Source organism: Rhipicephalus microplus, chromosome 2 (assembly GCF_043290135.1).
Source record: "Rhipicephalus microplus isolate Deutch F79 chromosome 2, USDA_Rmic, whole genome shotgun sequence".
Classification (NCBI taxonomy): Eukaryota; Metazoa; Arthropoda; class Arachnida; order Ixodida; family Ixodidae; genus Rhipicephalus; species Rhipicephalus microplus.
Window position 1 is genome coordinate 163515055 of NC_134701.1, and position 22257 is coordinate 163537311.

At 46.6% G+C, this 22257-nt stretch overlaps 1 protein-coding gene across 1 annotated transcript in view; it reads left to right on the plus strand.

Moving 5' to 3' along the window:
- Positions 1–20617, plus strand: part of LOC119169675 (ubiquitin-like modifier-activating enzyme 1) — a 50459-nt gene extending 29842 nt beyond the window's left edge. The window contains exons 19-25 of the mRNA XM_075885652.1: positions 166–240; positions 528–705; positions 6306–6574; positions 10250–10354; positions 15972–16055; positions 17425–17519; positions 20438–20617. Coding sequence (XP_075741767.1) covers positions 166–240; positions 528–705; positions 6306–6574; positions 10250–10354; positions 15972–16055; positions 17425–17519; positions 20438–20576 — 945 coding nt within the window. The 3' untranslated portion in view covers positions 20577–20617. The remainder of the gene's footprint in view (positions 1–165; positions 241–527; positions 706–6305; positions 6575–10249; positions 10355–15971; positions 16056–17424; positions 17520–20437) is intronic.
- The last annotated feature ends 1640 nt before the right edge of the window (positions 20618–22257 follow it).

Here is a 22257-nt window from a genome sequence, read left to right on the forward strand (position 1 = left end):
CTATTAATTCCTTCACTTTTAATCACTTCTTTGAGACCATTTTGTTTAATAGAGAGATGACTGTGGATTAGTGCCGAAGTCTACCTCTGTGACCTCGGGTCGTCTTGCATTAAAAACAATGGACAGAATAACAAGACCGGAGTTTACAATCTGCTTCTTCCGCAGCTCACCTCCAAGGGTACGCCATTCTGGTCCGCAGGCAGGCGCTGCCCACACCCCATCGAGTTCGACCCCGGCAACGTAAGCACCTGCGCTCACAGCATCGGGGCCATTTGTATACGTGGGACGAATTTGGGGCAATCGTTCAGTAATTGCTTGTATTTCAGTGGCTAAATCGTTTTGTGTTTTCACTTATATGCCAAGGTGAAGCTTAGTGTACCTACTTGCCATTAGTGCAGGCGTAATCTTTTTACTTTCATGCTGTCATCACACAGGACCACATTGCTTAATGAATACACAACTTTAGATTGTTTTGCATGAACCTATTTTTACGGCTGGTGTACCGCGTCGGTCCTACCTCGCTGCAGACGCTGCACATGGACTACATCGTTGCTGCGGCGAACCTTCGAGCTGCGATGTTCGGCATCGCGCAGTGCACGGACCGCGAAGTTATTACCCGCATGCTCGAAGATGTAGACGTTCCCGTCTACGACCCGCATAAAAACGATGTGGCTGTCAACGAGGACTACACCGTGCCTCGTGACGGTACGTTGGTAACCATAAAAGATATTTGAAACTAAACAACTATTTGAAAGCACGAAAAATAATGCCCGTAAAAAATAAGGAAACACGAGAAAAACAAGAGGACAGAAGTGACACCTGGTGCTCATCGTCGCAGAGAAAGCGCATGCTAGAGACCATTCAAAACTGCAGTATTTGGCTAAACATAGAGTGTAAGGTGGAGGCAGCAATCACAGGACAACGTTGATGGAAGAAACGTGGGAGAGGCCTTCGCCCTGCAGTGGATGTAGCAAGGCTGATGATGATTGTAGTGGTGACGATGATGAAACTGAAATTTATTATGACTGGTTAAATAATGTTAAGCTTCGCTTTTAAGAGTTGAACGCGATAGCAATATTCTATTCCTAGTGCGTATGCTTCAACCACTCAGTGCATACTATAAAATGCGAAGCATTTGTTAGCAAACTTCGGCGACATTGAGCGTATCTATCTATCAATCTATCTATCTATCTAGCCACTTACGTTTGGGTGCTCTCGTGGTCACCCCATTTACTTGGCGTACACCAAAATTAGCATGAGAGGGTGAGATGGTTTCACGAATGTGACGCCCTTGTCAAGACATGAATAACGTAATAATCCCGTCGCGTACGTCGTACAACACTTCCCGCCAGACAATGGCACATACCCTCGGGCGGGTATGTGCCACAGGTGATTCACTCTTGGTATCTGCTCAAGAATGACAAAAACACGCATGGGCAATTTTAACGCTCACGTGTTGAGAAATACCCGACGTCGGTAGGGTCGACCCGACGAGTCCCAGCTGGAATCGAACCCAAGCATTCTGGGTGCCAATGAGGCATTTTACCACAGAGCTAAACCCGGTCTCGGAACTACTTTTCAAATAGACGCTAATCTTCGTGAAACGTTAAATAGTGGTTTCAGTGCTGCCTACCCAATTTTAAAAACATTACATATGTACTATTTTGATACAGCCATCACGCCGGGTTAACGTCAGATGTGGTTAGTTTCCATGCGCTGAAGTTGATTTATGTAGCAGTGTCCAGGGCAAGCACCTTCGCGAGCATCAGCACTTCATATCAGCTTCTGGTGTTGCTAATACGTATGTTCCAGTTGGCATCGTTGCGCAAGTACATACAACTGGTTAAATAAACATCTGTCAATCTTCAACATATGTCTGTGTCTGCGACATTTGAACATTAATTTAGCGTCATTTCATGACGTGCCATTCAATTTTAAAAACTGGCAGCATATCCACGGAGTGAATGATGGAGATTGGGGCGAAGAATTCGTCCGTCCATTCGTTCTTGCTTCCGTCTGTCCATGCGTCCGTCAGTGTGACCGTCCATGCGTCCATCAGCCCGTCCGTGCATGCGTCTGTTCGTGCGTCCGTCCCTGCGTTCGTCCATCCAGCCGCCCCTGCGTCCGTTCATGCGTCCATCCATGCATTTGTCTGTGTGTCCGTTCGTCCATCTCCTCACTACTCCAAGTACCACCATCTCGCATCTTTTCTTCATATATTCCCCATATATAAGCACCGCCATCCAGCGGACATTCCAAGGACTAAACGAGAGGTGGCACACGCACACTTTCTAACGGCTTTCGCTTCGGGTCCACTTCCCACCTTTAACCACCTCGAGTTCATGGTATATACTAGTTCACTGTATTCATGGCACTGCGGCCGAACGCTCGCTAAACCTTTCGAAAACCAAGGAGGTTACGCCCAGCGAGTATCACGTAGCAAACTTTTTCAGTCAGATAGTGCTCAATGTACATGCCAATGGCTGCTAATGGGAAATAAGAAGCGGAGAATTCGGCTTTTACTTTCTTACGGCTTGCACTTCATATCTTCTTTCCATTTTTAACCACCTCGAGTTCATTCATGGTATATACAAGTTCATTGTATTCATGGCACTGCGGCTCAACGCTCGCTAAACCTTTCTAAAGCTAAGGAGGTTACACCCAGCGAGTATAACGTAGCAACCCTTTCTTGTCAGATAGTGCTCAATGTAAATGCCAGTGGCGGCTAATGGCGATCGCAGCCTGCGCGTTAACTAAACGCCGAATGCTCCTGTCTCTCATTCCCCATTAGCAACCATTGACGTGTACATTGATCACTATTTTTTATTGTCCAACAACGCACAGAAGAAGTCTCTCACCGGCACCACCTTGGAGGTCAAAATGTTGAACTTGTTACATTCTACGGGGGACGAACGGGTGCCGTTATAAGAAGTTTCGCCCCTAAAATTGCAACACGCTCCCCTTTCTTCCGTATGCTTCGCATAACGTGGATTCCAAGGTACGTGGGATCTGCTGAACTTTTTATTGTATTATGTTCCTCGAAAACTTTAAATTGTGCATTACTGCAATGTAATCTCTAAAGTTGAAAGTGGTTTGTGTCAGTAAAGCTTTGGCATATGTCTGCATTTTGTGAACCACGAGTAATCATGCGCGTAAAATCTTTTCGAACTTTTTACGCACCCACTATACGTGGTCTTGAGTGAAAGCGCGCAGTCACGTGCGTGCCTTTTCAAATGGGTGGCTGGTTATAAACCACGAAGTCGTTATGATAATCACATGTTAGCTACAGCCGCTTTCCTGACTTCTCCGTTTCCTGTGTTCATTTATTTTTTGGTTGGATATATTTTAGGGCAAAGCTCCATATAGCGGCACCCGTTCGTCCCGCGTAGCCATTGTAGTGTGTAACAAGTATGACATTTTGACCTTCAAGGTGGTGCCGGTGAGAAGTTTCATCTGTGCGTTGTTGAACACTAAAAAAATAATGCTCAATGTACATGCTAATGGCTGCTAATGGGGAATAAGAGACAGGAGCGTTTGGCTTTTAGTTAACGCGCACGCTGCGATCCCCATTAGCAGCCATTGGCATGTACATTGAGCGCTATCTGACAAGAAAGGGTTGCCACGTTATACTTGCTGGGTGTAACCTCCTTAGTTTTAGGAAGGTTTAGCGAGCGTTGAGCCGCAGTGCCATGAATACAATGAACTAGTATACACCATGAACTCGAGGTGGTTAAAGGTTGGAAGTAGATCTGAAGCGCAAGCCGTAAGAAAGTGTGCGTGTGCCACCTCTCGTTCAGTCCTTAGAATGTCCGCTGAATGGCGGTGCTTCTATATAGGGAATATATGATGAAAAGATGCGAGATGGTGGTACTTGGAGTGTTGAATGGATGGACGAACGGACACACAGACAGATGCATGGATGGACGCATGATTGGACGCAGGGGCGGATGCATGGACGAACGCAGAGACGGGCGCAAGAACAGACGCACGCACGAACGGGCGGATGGACGCATGAACGCATGGACGGACGTAAGCAAGAACGAATGGGCGGACGAATGCTTCGCCCCACTCTCCATCATTCACTCCGTGGATATGCTGCCATTTTTGATGCAGTGCACCAACTAGCTTCACAACGAGTGTTAATATATGTTCTGACGTCTGATGGCAATGTACACTCGTATCACTCAATATTACCGCGGTATGTTGTGCTGAGAAGCCTGTATACAGGACGTGTCCATTTGCAAATCATGATTTTTTTTTTTACTGCATTTCCAAGCAGGGGAAGTTATTTAAGCTGTATTTGTAAACCGAAGCGTGGAAATGTGGTAAAGCCCCTGCTTGCCACGCAAACAGCCCGTGTCCGATCCTCACTCGGACCTGAACATATATGTTAGATGCGAAGCAGCTCTTTGACTAGCCTGTGTAACACCGTCCCCCCGTTCACATCGCTCCCCTCGCCGCAGGTGTAGCGGTGCCAAGTAGCTCACACCCTCCTATCTGTGCGCGGTGACGTCTCTCTCCCTCGCCTGCCACGCGCTCACCGCGTGTAAGCTCTCTCTTTCTTCCCCCTCTCCACCGCTCTCGACGCTCGAGCCCTCTCCTCACGTGGGCATCATCTCACCAACGCCACATCTCTCCATCTGTCAGCGAGAAAAAGCCGCGAGCCAGAGGTTTCGCGCGCTGCACGCCTCTAGAATCTCGCAGCGCCGACATTAGGGAGGTTAAGAATAACGTTCGCAGGCGTTCCGGGCGTTGCTTTAGTTGCGGGCACCATATGAGCTTTAGAATAGGTTTTGCTCCCTCAAGAGAAACCCGAATGCATGAAAGCTACACACAGCTCTTTGCGGGTCTCACGGGCCGTGATTGTCGAAAGGTATTTCGGAATTTCTGCGGGCGGGCCGCAAGCGTGAACGGTGGCTCACGTTACGACGCATGCACAGTGGCAGCGACTGCACCGCAAGGGCTTGCTGTGCGCTATTCTAAACCTCCGTGGACAGCGCGCCGCTGCTTGCCGCGCGATCGCGCCGACGGGTGAGACGCCGTCGTGACATGCTTCCCGCTAGTGTTGCGCGTACCTGTCCGGGCTGTCGCCGGCGTTGCGAGAGTACGCGAAACCGATCGCGTTCGCGAATGGCGACGTCAACACCGACGAGGTGCGACCCAGGAGAGCCGAACGCAAGCATCTGCAGGGGAAGACCAGCGACACCGGCTAGGTGCGAGTCAAGAACACCGATCGCGTTCGAGAATACAAACCGCGCGTGGGTAACACCGACGAAACGCGAGCCAAGGAAGCCGAGCACAACCGTCTTCAACGCTTCCCGGCCCCCGTGTCTTTGCGTTTCAAACAAACGTTTACTCGAGTAAATGCTACACCGATTTTCGCTGCAAAGCGTTCTTCCAGCACCAGCGTCGACGCCGTGCGCACCGCTGCTGCTTCGCATCCCGTCATGGTTCCCTTCGGGGAGGTGGTCCCTAGATTCTTGTTTATTTTTATTTGCATACCTCTGAATTTTCAGGTGACAGAAATGATTATAATTTTTCGCTCACAACCAACGAATCTCACGCCAACGCCGACGCCGGAATCCTGCAAAACGAGCTCTTTAACCCTATCTCGTTAAAATATATACGGGTACCTATTATGGTGGAATGGCAGCGATCCGAATAATGTACATAACCTTCGAACATTTCTTCAGTACCGGGTGGTTGTTGCTAGGCAACCTGATTGACAAGACATATCGACTGAGGTTGTTCCAATTGACTGCCTGAGCGAGAAACGCATCCAAGTGGATCTAGTTGGTCTGTTCAAAACAAATTCCTGACAGCGTGTGTGTGTTCGGGTGGCGGGTGCCTGGCACCTGTAACATGTTATGTATAACTGTGCATCTGCCCACTACCTTATTTTTTTTTTCAACTTGAATCCAAGAAGTCATTGTATGATGGCGAAGCGAATAGGGCACTGCAAAAAACACGGATGAAGAAATTGAAGACCACGCAATCTCCTTCACAAAGTTCTTCTCCGTCTGTTTCGCAGTGCGCATTAAGTTTCGCCATCAATCACCACCAACAAGCCCCCTCCTCAATTATTCAAGTTGTGGTAGTTCAGGGCTGTAGGCCCTATGGCGATGATTTTGCGACGCCACCGAGTACATGGAACTTGGTGGTTTGATGTATCGGCTGCCATGCGGCGCGGACCATTCCGCCATCCGCGGCAAGTTCCACCGCGCTCTTTAAGAGAGCTTATAGTCTTTTGTTTGTCATAAAGCTGCCCGTTCAAAACCTGTCTGAGACCTTGTTCGCATATGCAGCTGAGGAGCTCGTGTGCGATCTGCTGGAAGAGCTCCCAGCTCCAAGGGACCTCGAAGATCTGACCTTAACGGCGCTCGAGTTCGACGTGGACGATGATTCCAATTTCCACCTGGACTTCATCGTGGCGGCATCTAATCTGCGTGCCGCGAACTACAACATCGCGCCGGCCGACCGGCTCAAAAGCAAGCTCGTCGCGGGCAGGATTATTCCGGCCATCGCCACGACCACGTCTCTCGTGGCGGGCCTCGCTTGTCTGGAATTATACAAGGTGGAGTGATGTGATACGCTGTAGAATTGCTTGTAAGATAATTTCTTTTAATTTCCAGCCAGTCGTGATGCCTGAACATACTTTTTTCGCATGTCCACGCGATCAGGGCGGGCGCCCGCAAAAGGAAGGAAGTGCAGCGCTCACCTTGAAATTTGACTCAATTCCGCGGAGCGTACCGTTGCAAATTTTGGCAGACGCGTTCGTAAACGCCCCATCTACACATTGCCCTTGTCAGCTCAAAATGGTCAGACCTGTTGAGTCGTTCTTTAAGGCAGCACACACGCCTTCACACCTACACGTGTAGATTAGGTTGTTGGTCTATGAACCAACCGCTTCTAGCGGAATTCTCGTTTTCGCGCCTGTTGTGACTCTACGCTTTGGCAGTGCCATTCATAACATGTACATGGTCGGCAAACGAGAATGAGTAGTAGTACCAATTGAAGAAAATTTTAGTTGAGATTTAGGTGGAGTGAGTTTGCTCCAGTGGGTATGAGTGTGAGTGCGCCCCAAGCGCAATACATATTTCCTAAGTGGGACTGAGTGAGCTCTACTTTTTTATGTATATATGTGTTTTCAAAACGTATGCTGGTAAATGAAGAAATTCGTTAGCATTGGTCCCCGTTTCATCTACATTCGACCGCATTTATATTGCACCATTTTGTCCTAACATAGCATATATGCTGCTTCAGCAACGCAATAACGCATGTATACTACGACGCTTCGGCATCAGATGGTGTACAAGCGAAAAGAAGGCATAGGGGCGGGACCTAGTTCATCATCATCAGCCTGACTACGTCCACTGCAGGACAAAGGCCTCTCCCATGTTCCGCCAGTGAACCCGGTCCTGTGCTTGCTGCTGCCAATTTATACCCGCAAACTTCTTAATCTCCTCTGCCCACCTAACCTTCTGTATCCCCCTAACCCGCTTGCCTTCTCTGGGAATCCAGTCAGTTGTTACCCTTAACGACCAGCAGTTATCCTGTCTACGCGCTACATGCCCGGCCCATGTCCATTTCTTTTTGATTTCAGCCATGATATCCTTAACCCCCCATTTGTTCCCTAATCCACTCTGCCCTCTTCTTATCTCTTAAGGTTACACCTACTGTTTTTCTTTCCATTTCTCGCTGTGTCGTCCTCAACTTAAGGTGAACCCTCTTTGTAAGTCTCCAGTTTTCTGCTCCGTAGCTAAGTGCCGACAAGATACAGTTGTTATATACTTTCCTCTTGAGGGATAGTGGCAGTCTACCTGGCATAATTTGAGAGTGCTTGCCAAATGTGCTCCACCCCATTCTTATTCTTCAATTACTTCAATCTCGTTGTTTGGCTCCGCGGTTATTACCTGCCCTAAGTAGACATAGTCTTTTACAGCTTGAAGTGCACTATTACCTATCTCGAAGCGCTGCTCTTTTCCGAGGTTGTTGTACATTACTTTGGTTTTCTGCAGATTAATTTTAAGACCCACCTTTCTGCTCTCCTTGTCTAACTCCGTAATCATGAGTCGCAATCCGTCCCCTGAGTTACTCAGCAATTCTATGTCATCGGCAAAGCGCAGTTTAATAAGGTACTCTCCATTAACTCTTATTCCTAACTGTTCCCATTCTAGGCTTCTGAAAACCTCCTGTAAGCACGCGGTAATTAGCATTGGGGAGATTGTGTCCCCCTGCCTTACACCCTTCTTGATTGGTATTCTGTTGCTTTCTTTAAGAAGCACTATGGTAGCAGTTGATCCCCTGTAGATTTCTTCCAGGATGTTTATATATACTTCATCGACGCCCTGATTCCGCAGTGCCTGCATGATGGCTGATATTTCTACTGTATCAAACGCCTTCTCAATGCAAAGGTAATGCAAAGGACTTCAATGCAAAGATAGGGAAGAAGCAGGCTGGAGACCAGACAGTAGGAGATTACGGCATCGGTACTAGAAACGCCAGAGGAGAGCTAATAGTAGAATTCGCAGAGCGCAATAATTTACGGATTTTGAATACCTTCTACCGAAAACGAGGAAACCGCAAGTGGACATGAAGGAGCCCTAATGGCGAAAATAAGAACGATATAGGCTTTATAATGGGTGCACACCCAGGGACCTAGTTATCTCATTCGAAATCGTGGCTATCGTGTATTGCAGAAGTGAGTAGTGAGTGAGTGAGTGAGTGAGTGAGTGAGTGAGTGAGTGAGTGAGTGAGTGAGTGAGGGAGGGAGGGAGGGAGGGAGTGTACTCATTGGCAGTCCTATTGCAGAAGCCAGTGTCGATCGCAACGACCCATTTGTACAAGGTTTGTGCGAGTGGTGTCACAGGATCGAGACGCGGACGAAGGGAGCAGACTGGGTGATCAGGTTTTTCTGTTTATTAAGCCTTCTTCTATTATTGGGCCGAACTTGTGCCCCCGTAAAAATAAAGTCAGACTATAGCAAGGTATTAATTGCGACGAACAGAGCGTTGGCTGTCAATCAAATGACAAACGCTGAAGTGCGTCGGCATTTATACATGCGCCGTCAAATATTCCAGTGCTATCGCTAGCGGCCACGTCGGTTCCAAAATAATATCTAATGTTCAAGTTTTGGGCGCAGTTTGCGCTGAGAATTACAGTGCAAAGGGTTTATCACAAACCTAGAGGAAGGATATTAATTGATATGTGGAATTCTACGTCCTAAAGCCCCCGTTTGATTATGTGAGATGCTGTAGTGGAGGGTTCCGGAAATTAGGACCGCCTGAAATTTTTTAACGCGGCAATAGTGAATTTGAAGTTAGAAGTGAATCCGAAGCGAATAGGAATTTGGTCGAATAATTTTGAAGCGATATGAAATAGTATATATATCTTACACCTCAAAAAGAAATATTTTTTGTCAAAACACATATTAACCTGAATGTTTTTCAGTTGAAACAAGCTACACGAGAATGTTATTCTCAACAGTTAAAAGCAAAAGCGCAAGTAACTTTGAGATGTGCCAATCAGGTTGAACTGTGAAAGTGCCTCAGACTAGCTCGACGACGTTTCGATAGGATGGCCTATCTTTTTCAAAAGCGCCGGGTCATCCTTGTCGTGCTAGTTTTAAATTGTTTAGCGGTGACGTCATCTCCTGGTGGTGGCGCGTGTCCTTGTTATGTCACCACTAACCACTTTAAAACTAACCTGCCAAGCATGACACGGCGCCTTTGAAAAAGATAGGTCTTCCTATCGAAACGTCGTCGAGGTAGTCTTAGGCGATTCTACTGTTCACCCTGATTATCCCACTACGCTGTTTCCATCTGCAGGCTCCCATCCAGATTGTGGATTTGAATTGCAGGGTTTGATGTCAGGTTGAATACAAGTGATAACCTGTAAAATATGCCAAGTTTCAAACTTTTATATACTTAGGCATATGAGCCGGTATAACAAGCTTTTAAGTTTAAAAACGAAAAAAAATTATATGGGTGAGGGAGTGGGTAATATGTTTATTTCACTTGAAAGTGCGGCTTTTTGGTAATGCGTATTCGGGGTATAGCACTTTTCTACTGCAGTGAAACTACCTTTACTTGGATTCATTGATGCACCTATTCATTCAATCCGAATGCTCTAAATTTTCAGTAATTTGAATTCTATCCGGAGTGAATTCGAATACTGGGGTATTTGTTTGAATATTCGAAGTGCTCGAATATTGACGCTAACATAATTTTTGCCTACTTGCCTTTTGCAGTTGGTTCAGGAACACGAGAAGCCGGAGCTATACAGAAACAGCTTTGTCAACTTGGCGCTGCCTTTTTTCGGTTTCTCGGAACCCGTTCCACCTCTATTTAAAAAGGTGCGCTTCCAATTTTTTTTTTCTGGGACCGCATCTAGAGTATACACGCGCCATTTGTGAAAAGGTTGCGAACGGTGAAATGCGAGCTTTCTGAAATACCATATGTAACCGCATTTTACAAACAATTGGTAACGCTGTTTAATGTTGTGCAATAGCTGCCGATTTCTGGTTCGTGTTTGATCTTGTCAGTGAATGAGTCTAATTGACTCTAATATCATGTATAAATGATGCCTCTTTCTTGGCTAATGTAGACGACAGTTCTAGCTTGTGTCTGCATTTCCGCTGGAGCTGGGTAAGGAATGTACGACGGCAATTCTAGCTTGTGTCTGCATTTCCGCTGGAGCTGGGTAATGAATGTACACTCCCGTAAAATCTACATCAAGTCCGTTTATTTTTTCCGATATATTTTCTTCCGGGAGTGCTTTAAACAGTATAAATTAGCCCTCCAGGCATCGACGCAGTGTGATTCGGGTTCAAAAAGAGGCCAGTTTCATAAAAGGAATTGGGGAGTCGCTTACCAGTACTGTTATTATGTATTTCACTCGCTCGCTAATTTAAGAACCTCGTAGTCTCTTGCAGAGAATTGGCAGAAAGTAGATCATGATGCATATAGTGCTATTTTAAATGTATTGCTTTTGAATGCGTTACTACAAAGAATACATAAAAAAATTGACAAGCCAGTGTTAAATTGATCGTACAAACCAAACATCTATGTCATTTCGGCAAAATGTTTCAGCGGGCTTCTTAACAATGCGCATGTTAACCAGTCATAGTAACGTCGATTTAACACTGGGCATTTGTGCCACCGGTTGAGACATACTATGTGAATAAAGAGCGTCTTGTCATTGAGGCATGTCACCTTAGTATTGTCTCTGAAGTACAATACCAAGGACACACTGTAGGCTTATTGCGGAAGCTACGGGTATTGCGGAAGCTAAGCGTTCACTTTCTTTGTCGGTTACCGTAATCTTTATGAATTTCTGTTAAACGTAGCAAATCATTATCTGTGTGTGTTTTCTGTAGCACATGTGCCACAGTACACCTACCTGATAGAGGCAGCCCACTTTCGTTTAAGCCAATGTCTTGGATGCCTATAGCCACGCGTGCCAGCCATCGCATTCAGATCAAACGCGAAAATACTTTTTTTTTAATTGGGAGCTTGCGTCTACTTCTATCCCGGCAAGTGGAAACGACAGTGCGAACGGGAAAGGAGAAAAAACACTGCGTGCGGGCAGAGCTAATGTCACCTAGAAGAATATTATCAGGCCTGCTCACTGTCGCTGTGACGTCACTGTTTTGTCCGAGCCAGCGGGTACGGGAGGCTGTGAATTTATTGCCGCCATAGTCTGCCATTAATACATAGAGCGTTCGCGGCTAGTTCACATATTCAACCGCTTTATTCTGCCTTCAAGGTAAAAAAAGCGTTGTTTTTTTTTTGAGTAATGTATTGCGCTTGAAAACGTCTGGAGACTCACCTGTAAATCATTTCTGCCACGAAAAAAGTAACAGGTTGTGCCCTATTGAACGCGTGGTCGATCTATAAGAGCAAAATTTGATCGGTCGACAAAGTAACGAAATAAATAAATTAAGTTTTGTTCAATTTTTAGTTACACACACACACACACACACACACACACACACACACACACAATCTCTAGAGCATGCAGAGGAACTGTAATTCCTCATTTGCAAAGTTTCTGCAGTTTTGTTTGTACTCTTTCAATGATCTGTCTTCATGGATGCGAAGTTATTGAAGAGAGTGTGTACTGCGGCCACAAGTATGATATTCAGCGCAATATCAAAATGATGACCATTCCAAGAGAAAGCAAAACTTTTCGTTTCACAATTCCTTATGACCGACACAAAGAGCGGCGTTTCCTCTTTTTCTCTAGCCCCTTTCGCGGTGGTGCGTAGTCACTCAAATAACTAGGGGCGTGGGAAAGATGTTATTGCTGGTCTATATTAAGCCGTACAGCCCCTGTGGGCACTTCTACTGCACTGCAGATTCTTGGATCATTGAATTTTTGGTAGTGGTTCTTAACTATTCTATTTCGAAGTAGAGCTCACGCACCTGAAAACCAATTAAGAAAGTGATTTAATGTAAGTGTCTACTCGCATGTGAATTTCAAATAAACATAATAGGGCGTGATGCTGACGAGACTGGCGCAAAATTATAGTACCACAATAAAGTGGTAAGAACACTGGCAAGAAAATACGATGCGCAAAACCGATGCACTAAGTATCGCAACAGCATTCGTGCCATTTTTTCTCAAACAAGTGAACAAAGGTAATACAAGACGTCCACGGCGCTAATTGCCAATAGCAATATATCTACCGACCCTGAAAAAAAAAAAAAACGCCTGTTCTGGAACCTACTGCAACGCGCGTTTATTATTTTAATTCCAGGGCTTACGCCAACACGTCAGAAGCACAGATGACACCTTCATTTTAGAGCAAGAACGGAGCATGGTGGAAATGGGGCCATTGGAGTGACTTAGAAATATGTAGTACGGACACACATACGTACCTTTGGGTCACGAAGAAAATGGATGTCAACGTCAGCTTGACGAACGACGCGCTCTTGTTTCGTTCTTTTGTTGTTCTTGGGAAAAAAACACTAAAAACTTCGCTCCCTTTGCCACGACAATTCGCCACGCAACATCGCCCAACCGTCCAGATTTGCAGCCGTACAGATTGCGAATATCCCGTGCACAAAACGCATCACAAATCCACGCTGAAATTCACGGACACTGACAAAAAGACGGTCTTTTCGACTCACTAACAAGCGAACCAGCACGCCACGAAAACGTTCGTCGGGCTTGGCAATATATGTCTGTCGAGCGGCGAGAGCAAGCGTCGGCACGTCTGTGCAGCGAAACACGCCAATCTAAATGAAGTGACGTCAGAGCCCGCGGCAGACGCAGTCAGTATAAGCCTGAAATTATATAGGTGGCATTGGCAGAGCTCGTGTTCTGCGTAAAACATACTCCCTTGCACTGATATTATTGCATGATCACAGCAGTCGTGTATGCAGATGGCTTTATGTCGTTACTTTTAAGCCACCACACTGTCGTATCAACGTGGCAAAGCTTGTGAAGCGAAATTAGCGTTATCATTACAACCAATGCGCGTTCTTTCTTCGTTCATTCGCACAGACCAGAAACTTTCTGGTAGCGTCGTTATAACATTGAAAAAGCTTAGATACCACGAGCTTATGTTTATTGATATGTGGGGTTTAACGTCCCAAAACCACCACATAATTATGAGAGACGCCGTAGTGGAGGGCTCCGAAAATTTCGACCACCTGGGGTTCTTTAACGTGCACCCTAATCTGAGCACACATGCCTACAGCATTTTCGCCTCCATCGAAACTGCAGCCACCACAGCCGGGATTCGATCCCGCGACCTGTGGATCAGCAACCAAGTACCTTAGCCACTAGACCACCGCGGTGGGGCATCACTGGCTTATGTTGGTTTGGCGTTTTCAAAGCTACCATGGTGGACTACTAGTGCGTTGAGAACCGGCTTTCACGTCGTAAGGTGCAAGCAATTGACTGCATGCATCTTAGACAACTTTAGGTATTCCACCTAAAAATAGCCATGCCGAAAATAAACCACTCTACTTCGACTAGCACACGCACGCAGTCTTCACTTCCCACTACTCGGCGAGCGCACAGTAGCTTGGGGCTTATGGCTTCCCTTTTTAATGTTTCGTGCTGCCGCCCAAAGTGGACAATCATATATAGTGAGTGTATCATCTGAACAGTACACCCCGAACATAGCGCAGAAGTGCTCTTCTCGGTTGGCTTCCTGTCCTTTATATATACTACAACTTCAAGATGGGTTCTATACAGCGCGTTCGGGCTGTAATTTATTATTACGATGTCAATTATATGTACACACTCGGCTGTTTTTTGCCGCCATTGATGGTGTCGTCGTTACCGTCCCCATCATGCCCCGTAAATGTATGTGTATGTATATGTATATATGAAAGCCACGAAGGAAAATAATTCAGAAAAAAATTACAGCTTCGCCACAAAGGTGAAGCACTGGATGCGATAGCCACAAACTGGGATGTCACGCGCGAAATGGAAAGCAGATCGAAACGTGCCCCACGTTTCTCTCGCAAAAATGACGCACGAAACGTACTCGCAGGCACAGATACACGTGAATAAACATATCAGTTGTTACTTCGCTGTGTCTGAAAAGCACGCCGCTTTTTGCGAACGCAGACTGCGATGATTGCAGTGACCTTTGTGCGGCCGGTAACTACAACAGCGTCGTTCCAGGTAAAGCCCGAGGCCAGCCAAGACGTACAATTCTCCCCTCCTCTCCACCGCGAGATAACGGCGCGCGAGGGAGCGCCACTCCCCTCCGCTAAACGGGGCAAAGTACGCGTGGGAGATTACAGCGTGCGCCGCCGTGCGATGTGGCAACGCGCGCTCATTGCGCCATCTTGCTGGTAATGCTGAAAACATGATAATCCCCCCCTCCCCGAAATGTCTGTGAGCAGTGGTAAGTGGTAGATATAGATAGCTTGCCGTTTGATAGGCGTTGCACTTTCTCCTGGGTGACTCAGTGGTTAACGGCTCGCACTCACGATTGATAGGCCCGAAGTCCGATTCCGCATGCTGGAGTCTTATGTTGTGTTTTTTTTTCGCTTTCTTGCATTTTTGTATATATAGCTACGTATACATATACGGCACACGATATCGACGCCGGCAGCAAAATCAAGCCGAGAGTGTCTGTATAATTGCTATCGCAATAAAATGTTTTTTAAACGAGCTAAATCGATAGGCCAACCTCTCGCTCCGCAGCGCGTGGCGTAGACAACTGAACCACGAAAGCGTACCTCCTGTTGCACACTAACGGTGAGCAAGTCGTATATACTATTTACCGCTAGCGGCACACTGATGTCGGTGATATTTCATAGTGTTCTCTGCGTTACCAGTGAGATGGCGCGAAGGGTGCACATTAGATGTCGCGTCCCACTCGTTGCAACGCGTGCGCTTGTCCATGACGTGTGCTTGCCCTTCGAGGTGTGGTCGCCCGTGCGCGCTTACCCCGCGATGGCGGGATTTTCCATGTTTCGTGCCTTCACCGGAAAGATTTCGTTGAAGTTGCAATGCAGACAAAGATCACTTTGCTCGCTGCACAGGCCCCGGGGGGTTTGCGAAAGGAAAGCGCTGTTCAAGCACTAGGAAGTAACAAGGGTCACACAAAGTAACAAGTGTCACACAATGTGACACTTGTTATTTCACGCTTATCCTGTGTATACTTGTGCGTACGTTCCGTGCATCATTTGTGCTTAAACAGTACATTGCGTGTCGAGCTGCGAACGTTGTTGATTTGCGCTCGTCCTGCGTGTGGCGCTTGAGCAGCGCGCTGCGCGTCCCGATCTTCTTACCGTTTTTCGCATGACATCACAATCGGTTGCTATCGAATTCATTGCTTCACCCTTACCGCGAAACTGACATTTCATCTAAACGCTAAAAGCGGAGACTACCGTACAAAAACAAAAATAAGCCAATACGGCTTTTTCGAACCCTCAGCAAGGATTTAGCGTGGATTATTTTAACTTTGTTCTTAGTGCACCGTGTTTGCTTTTTCTCAACAGTTCCGCAACCAAGAGTACTCATTGTGGACCTGCCTCGAAATTAAAGGAGAGATGACACTCGCACAGCTTCTGGAGTACTTCAGGGTAGGTCACGCGTGTTTTATTAGGCACACGTCGGTTTGTTGTGTGAGCAAGCGTGGGTATGTCAGGAGAGCGAATATGGTAACAGCCTCTGTGCAAGAGACAAGTAGACATAGGGGCGGAACCAAGTTGTCTTGGTAAGACTCATGACTACCCGGCATTGCAAACGTGATTGGGTGAGTGAGTGAGTGAGTGAGTGAGTGAGTGAGTGAGTGAGTGAGTGCGAATGCACTATGAACGTGAGTGCAAATTATCTTGTGTTTAGGAAAAAAACGCCTGAGTGTCACAGTTGAGAAAAAGTCTAAGTTGGTAGCCTGCCTTTCATTTGCTTTGAGATTTGTCCACGCATGAAAGAAGCCGCCGCCTCGATAGTCTCTGGCGCTGTTAAACTTTGTGGTATCTTTGAAGCATTGGTGCAACCTCTCCCGCGCTGCGCCATCTATATTTCCAGTCGCTCAGCTTGGATGCAATGGGAAGCTTCGCTTTCAAGCAGAGCCGAACGGGGTGGAAGATAGCTGTCCGCCGATTGTTTGTATCTGTAGGTAGTGGCAGAAACGGATTTATTTGCGAATTAACTACATCTCAAGCGGTCATATATAACCGCCATCGAGTTGCTTTTCTTTCCAAAATATATTGTTTGCCATTTTACTCGCCGGCTATTCTGGGTAGGTGTTAAGCTTGTTTGGTAGAAATTTTGTACAATTCCTGCATGCGCGTCGTGTTCACATTACGAGAGTCTTTGCGGTTTTCGGTCGTAGCTCTCTTAAAGAAAGAAAAGGTTGGCAGGCCCAATGTTTGTTGCCGTTTCGACAAATTGTGGATAGATAATGGAGAGCTCTAAATTATGAATGAGGAACAGAGTTAAACTGCACCAAACTTTGACCAGTTTACCCTTATGTACAACTGTTCGAAATTGGTGTGCATTACGTGAAAGGCATTGCCCTTGCCTTCTTTTCTCTATTTTATTTTTAAGGCCATGTACTTTTACGACTCACGCGGTGGTGGCCTTGAGCGGAAAGCCGGAGCATATACTTCGCGCAAGAATATCACGTGACCTGTCATGCATAGCTCGCGACACGCCGGCCGCGCATTCACTTCGTTATTGAAGCGTTTGCGCAAATGTGTTTTGAATAACGTGGAAGAGGCGTGTCATCTTGGAGGACAGCGAACCTGGGCGTAGCGGATTGTGCAGAAGGCCGAAGAGGTTTTAAATGCCAGAGGAGGCTCAACGAGCCCCGAGACCCCATGAGCCACATGGCTCGTCATATTCTGACGTCACACCTTTGTCTTTAAAGCATTGTCACTATGAATTTCGCTTTCAAGTCGTCTTAGCGATTGTGTAAGATCATCGAAACTTCTTTTTCCTTTCCAGCTAGAGCACGAACTCGAAGTCATGAGCGTGTTGGAAGGAGACCATACTCTATACGACGCCAACACACCCCCTTCTAAGGCACTCATGAAGATGGCGTAAGTGAGGTGCTTTACTTTCTGTAATCGGGTATTCAGATGTGGTTTGTGTTCTGTGTTGCAGCTTTAACTATGCGCAGTGCCTAAGCCAAACTGCAACATGTAAATATATGCACTCTTTAGTGACGGGGGGAGGGGGGCACACTTCATGGCTTTCCATTACCCATGGCGTCCGCGCAATGGTGGAAGCGGCTACCCATCGGCAGAAACACGCTGCTTAAAGACCGCGAAAGTTTATATCTCCTGTTGCATAAAAAGCAACCGCCGCTTCTCAGGAAAAGCGAAGCATTGAACCACGTGGTGGAAGTATCTCTACTCGTTGAGAAAAAAAGCTGCTTAAGTGGGACCGGATAACACCGATATTGGATATGAGTGACTCACGTTGGCAGACAGTTGCGGGGCGCACTTTTCTTTTCCTTCTCATAAACATAGACACTCCCCCCCCCCCCCCTCCGACAGTGAAACCACTATGATGGGGTACCAGCATGGCGGGGAGCGAAGTTTGCGCTCTCAGGTTATTGTTATTGGTACGTGCATGTAGACTATTTTATTGTTAATTTATGAAGAGCAATAACGTTTCGACCGCGTGGTTATCATATAGCAGCAGGCTAACCGTAACTAGATCATGCTGCATTGGCGTCGCCGTAAACGTCATGTTGGGCTGCAGAACGGAGCTGCATCTACCACGTCACTTTCATATATTTATGACTGTGAAGGAGAGTACGGCAGTAGCTCTTTTTTTCTTCTGGGCAATTATGATTATGAGTACAGACCAACACGTACCCACACTTACAAAAAACCACCACATAATTCCCTCAGTATGCGCACGAAGCTGTCCGTGGTATGGCCAATCGAGTATAGGGTACCGTAACTAAACTGTTGTTTATGGTCAAGCTCAAAATCCCCACACGTCCCACAACCGGCCGGTCATCTTTCTGCCATTGAATTCGAAATACCCGCGAATTGCAGGTTGCCATAACGAGAAAGAGATTTTGTAGTCGTCAAATCGCATCGTCCTGCCAAAAGGCGCTGTCATTACCTGACCACTTGGAACACGTTGCTACTTTGCCTGTTCGATTGCGCCTCATGAATGACCCCGCCTAAAGGCGATATGTCCATCTTCCCGTAGTGGTCTAAGCAAGATGCCACATTTAAAAGGCGCCAAACAAAAGGTAATGGCAAGGAGAATTACATTGGTGGAGGAATGATTCCTACTGTTATTACATTGCTGAAATCATCCACAGATAAGTGAAGCTCCACGTGTGCACTTTCAGACGGTAGCACCCCATTTCCATGGTGCACAACAAGGATGACAAATAAACTTTTTTTAATTAGGAACATGACTTTTACAGACTATGCGTTTGTTTAGCCGTCCTTAAATACACTTTTAACGTATTGAAATTTGTGTAGCATGAATGGTAGTTTGGGGATCGCCTAATTTTAAAAACTACACGAGCGCAAACCGTACGAAATAGAAAATTGAGGTTGTGCCCGTAAAAAAAACGTCTTTAAACATTGGGGGTCCCTGAGCTAGTTATGACCACGCAAGGATTCTTAACGTGCTTCTCTATATACAGGCGTGTTTTTCCACCATGCATGGGCACAACAGGACGCCGTTTCATCATATGCACTACCGGCCCGGTTAACTCATCGTAAAACATGGAGGTACAACTGGAAACGTGGATATTGTCACGAGACTTTTGCAACACGGGTCCTTTAATAAGCCCCCGTGTGGCTAGATACTTCCAGAAAAGCGCGTCCTTCGAAGCAACCAAACCACTCATCACTTTTCACGACATCACGCAGTACTACAAGCTATCAAGGCAAACCAGATCACTCCCACACCCGGAACTAAACAAAGCTCAACAAATCACTTGGCGCCAGCTTCAAGCCAACTCATTCCCTTCCCCGTACGTATACGAACACATATACCCAGCCTTATTCACATCTACGTGTGCCCTTTGCAAGACACAGACCACAAACTTGCTGCACAACATCATCTGGGGATGCATCAAAGACCCTCCCCCACCAAACCTCCTGGGACAGTCACCTTCACGTGAGGCCTGGGAGAGAATCCTCATGACCACAATCCTGGACACCCAGCTCCGGTCCATCAAACAGACTGACGAGGTGGTGACCAGGCGTAGCCTGACAGCCCTCACCACTTAAGAAACCGTTTAATAAAGTTGTTTACTACTACTTCGGGGCTATCTCTAGAATCAAGAAAAAGCGCGTGGCTAGATTCGATCTTGCACTGCACTCATTACGTCGAGGTGGCAATATTTCTCACGTTATCATAATCATTGCCATCCTTTCTTTTTTTCATAACCGCAATTGTGTAGGGCACCTATTTTTTCACTTGCGCTAAAGTTTTCCTACAAGGTTGGTAATGGCGCGACAAATTTTGTGTCTCGGTGACGACATTTGCAGTCGTCCCATCAGAAACAGATGAACGCGGAAACAACTTGATAACGATAAGCCTCGGTGGTCACCCTTGGTTAAAATTGTATGTGCTAAAGAGCTTAATTGGCAAAGTGCTTTTGGCGGTCGTTCTAAATTCCGGACGTCGCCTGTTTTCTGTTCGCAATGATGTCACTGTTCCGATGAAACTCTACCGTTGGATGTGAAATTGAATCAAACTGCTCGGTGCATGGTAATAAGGGTTGCAGCGCAAGCACGAAGGTGCTAGAAGAAACGTGAAGGGAAAGGCGAAGCAAGGAAAGCAAACAGGACAACATGAGCGCTTTAACCAACTAGCCCATATAGCCGTTCTTCTTCAAAGCTTGGCGCAGTAGGCGGTAAATTAGGAAGAGGGAAGCAAGTTCATTTTTAGACTTCTTGCGAGGAACATATAGCATATTTTTCAGTGTTTATCTTTTCGGATGCTTATCGGGAGCCTTGGCCGTGTCTTTCTACAGCGTGAGCAAAGTCGTGGAGCGAGTGTCCAAGGCCGAAATCGACAGTGGGACGCTGGCCCTGACTCTTCAAGTCACGGGCAGGGACACCAACAGCGGAGAAGAGGTGGAGGTGCCCCAAGTGCGATACCTACTGCGCTGATGACCATGCACGGTGCCGCATACCTACCTGCGTGGAAATAAGTACGCGAGGTTGTTTTTAACAGCGATTACAATGAACAAGGCTTGCAACAGAGTTCGCTATGGGTTACGAAATATATATATATATATATATATATATATATATATATATATTGCTTTAGACCCACTATTACATCTGCCTGCATCGATTCCGGCTCAGATGTACTCCTTTTTCGATTTTTGGCTTTTCTTTCTATATAATTTTTGTTTTCAGTCCAAAATTATATTGTGTTTGAAAAACCATAAGCCTTTTACTTAAGATCCTGCCGCCCGGTTCTTGGCTGATCCCCCTTAGTGGGTGTGCGCCAGAGTAACAAGGACCATCATCATCATCACTACGCAGGCTAAAGACATCGAGTGTCTTGTTGCTTGGCCCCTTAAGCGAAACATGGGAGGTGAATAAAGCGTTGCGAGAAGCCACGTGAGCAATGTCACTCGTGACAGGCTTGCTGCGACGTCACCATGTACAAAGTTCCTGTAAATTACCTAGAGGAAGCTGTGGCACTGCAATCGTTCAGGCACCATGGGAATGATGGGTAGAACACAAATTTTCTTAGTCTTCGTGCATGCGGGCTTCGAACGCACTTTTAGCTTTTGTTATTGCTACGTTTGGGCTTTGTTTCGAACGAAATAACTGACCCTCGTGAACTTCGTTACCCAATTTAAGTTGGTCAGCCTAATAAGGTAAGGTGGTGAAGCGTAACTGCTAAATTTTTGCTTAACTTTGTCTTGCGGCAAAGAGGATTCAAACCACACGGAGCCAAACAGAGCAAAAAAAAAAACCGCAGATTAGACACACCCATCATTCTCTTGCTGTCTGAAGCACCGTGCGTTGCATCTCCCATAGACACTAGCGACAGAGTTGCCTCTAGCGCATTCAAAGGAAACTGTCTGGCCATGTGGCATAATAACGTCATGAGAACCATCGTCACGACGGCAGATCTTCAAGGCTTGTGACGTGACGCCATCACATGACGTCATATATCACGTCACTTCATCATTCCATGGCATTTTGTGAAAGGTTGGCTGATCCCCGACGTAGTACAACGCCAAGTCAGGTACAGGAACCTTCAAGGCAGTTACGCCACCAGAATTATTTTTTTTGGGGGGGGGGGGGGGAGGACTAGAATAGGTAGTTTTTGCATGTTGATGCGGCTGCATGTTGTCATGTGTGCGTGCGTATGTACATAAACATGCGAGACTGACCATTCTGGGGGTCCCCCCACCCTTCCCGCCTCGCAACGCCACTTGCTGCAGTGGTGGGGGGCTTGTGCATGGGGGCTGGGGGGCAGAGGGGGGCGTCTTTTCACGTCAATTTCCTGTCACGAAGAGATGTGGCTTTTCTGCATACCTCGGATACTTTATTCTCTCAGAAACAGGGAACTGGTTGCCTCATAGCGCGAAATGCAACATTCCTGCATGTTCCTAGACGAGAATCCGTGCTCGTGCCAGCTATACGGCACCAAGGGGTGTGGTGGCTCCCGATTGTACAACTTAATACATTACCGAGTGTGCAGCAGGCTTTAGAATTCGCGTGTAACATGCTACATAAGTTTATTCGTGGTTGCACGACTTAGGCAGCGTGCGGTACACACTAGCCGACATTCACCGGCATTTAGTTAATAACGAACGCCACAGAAAGT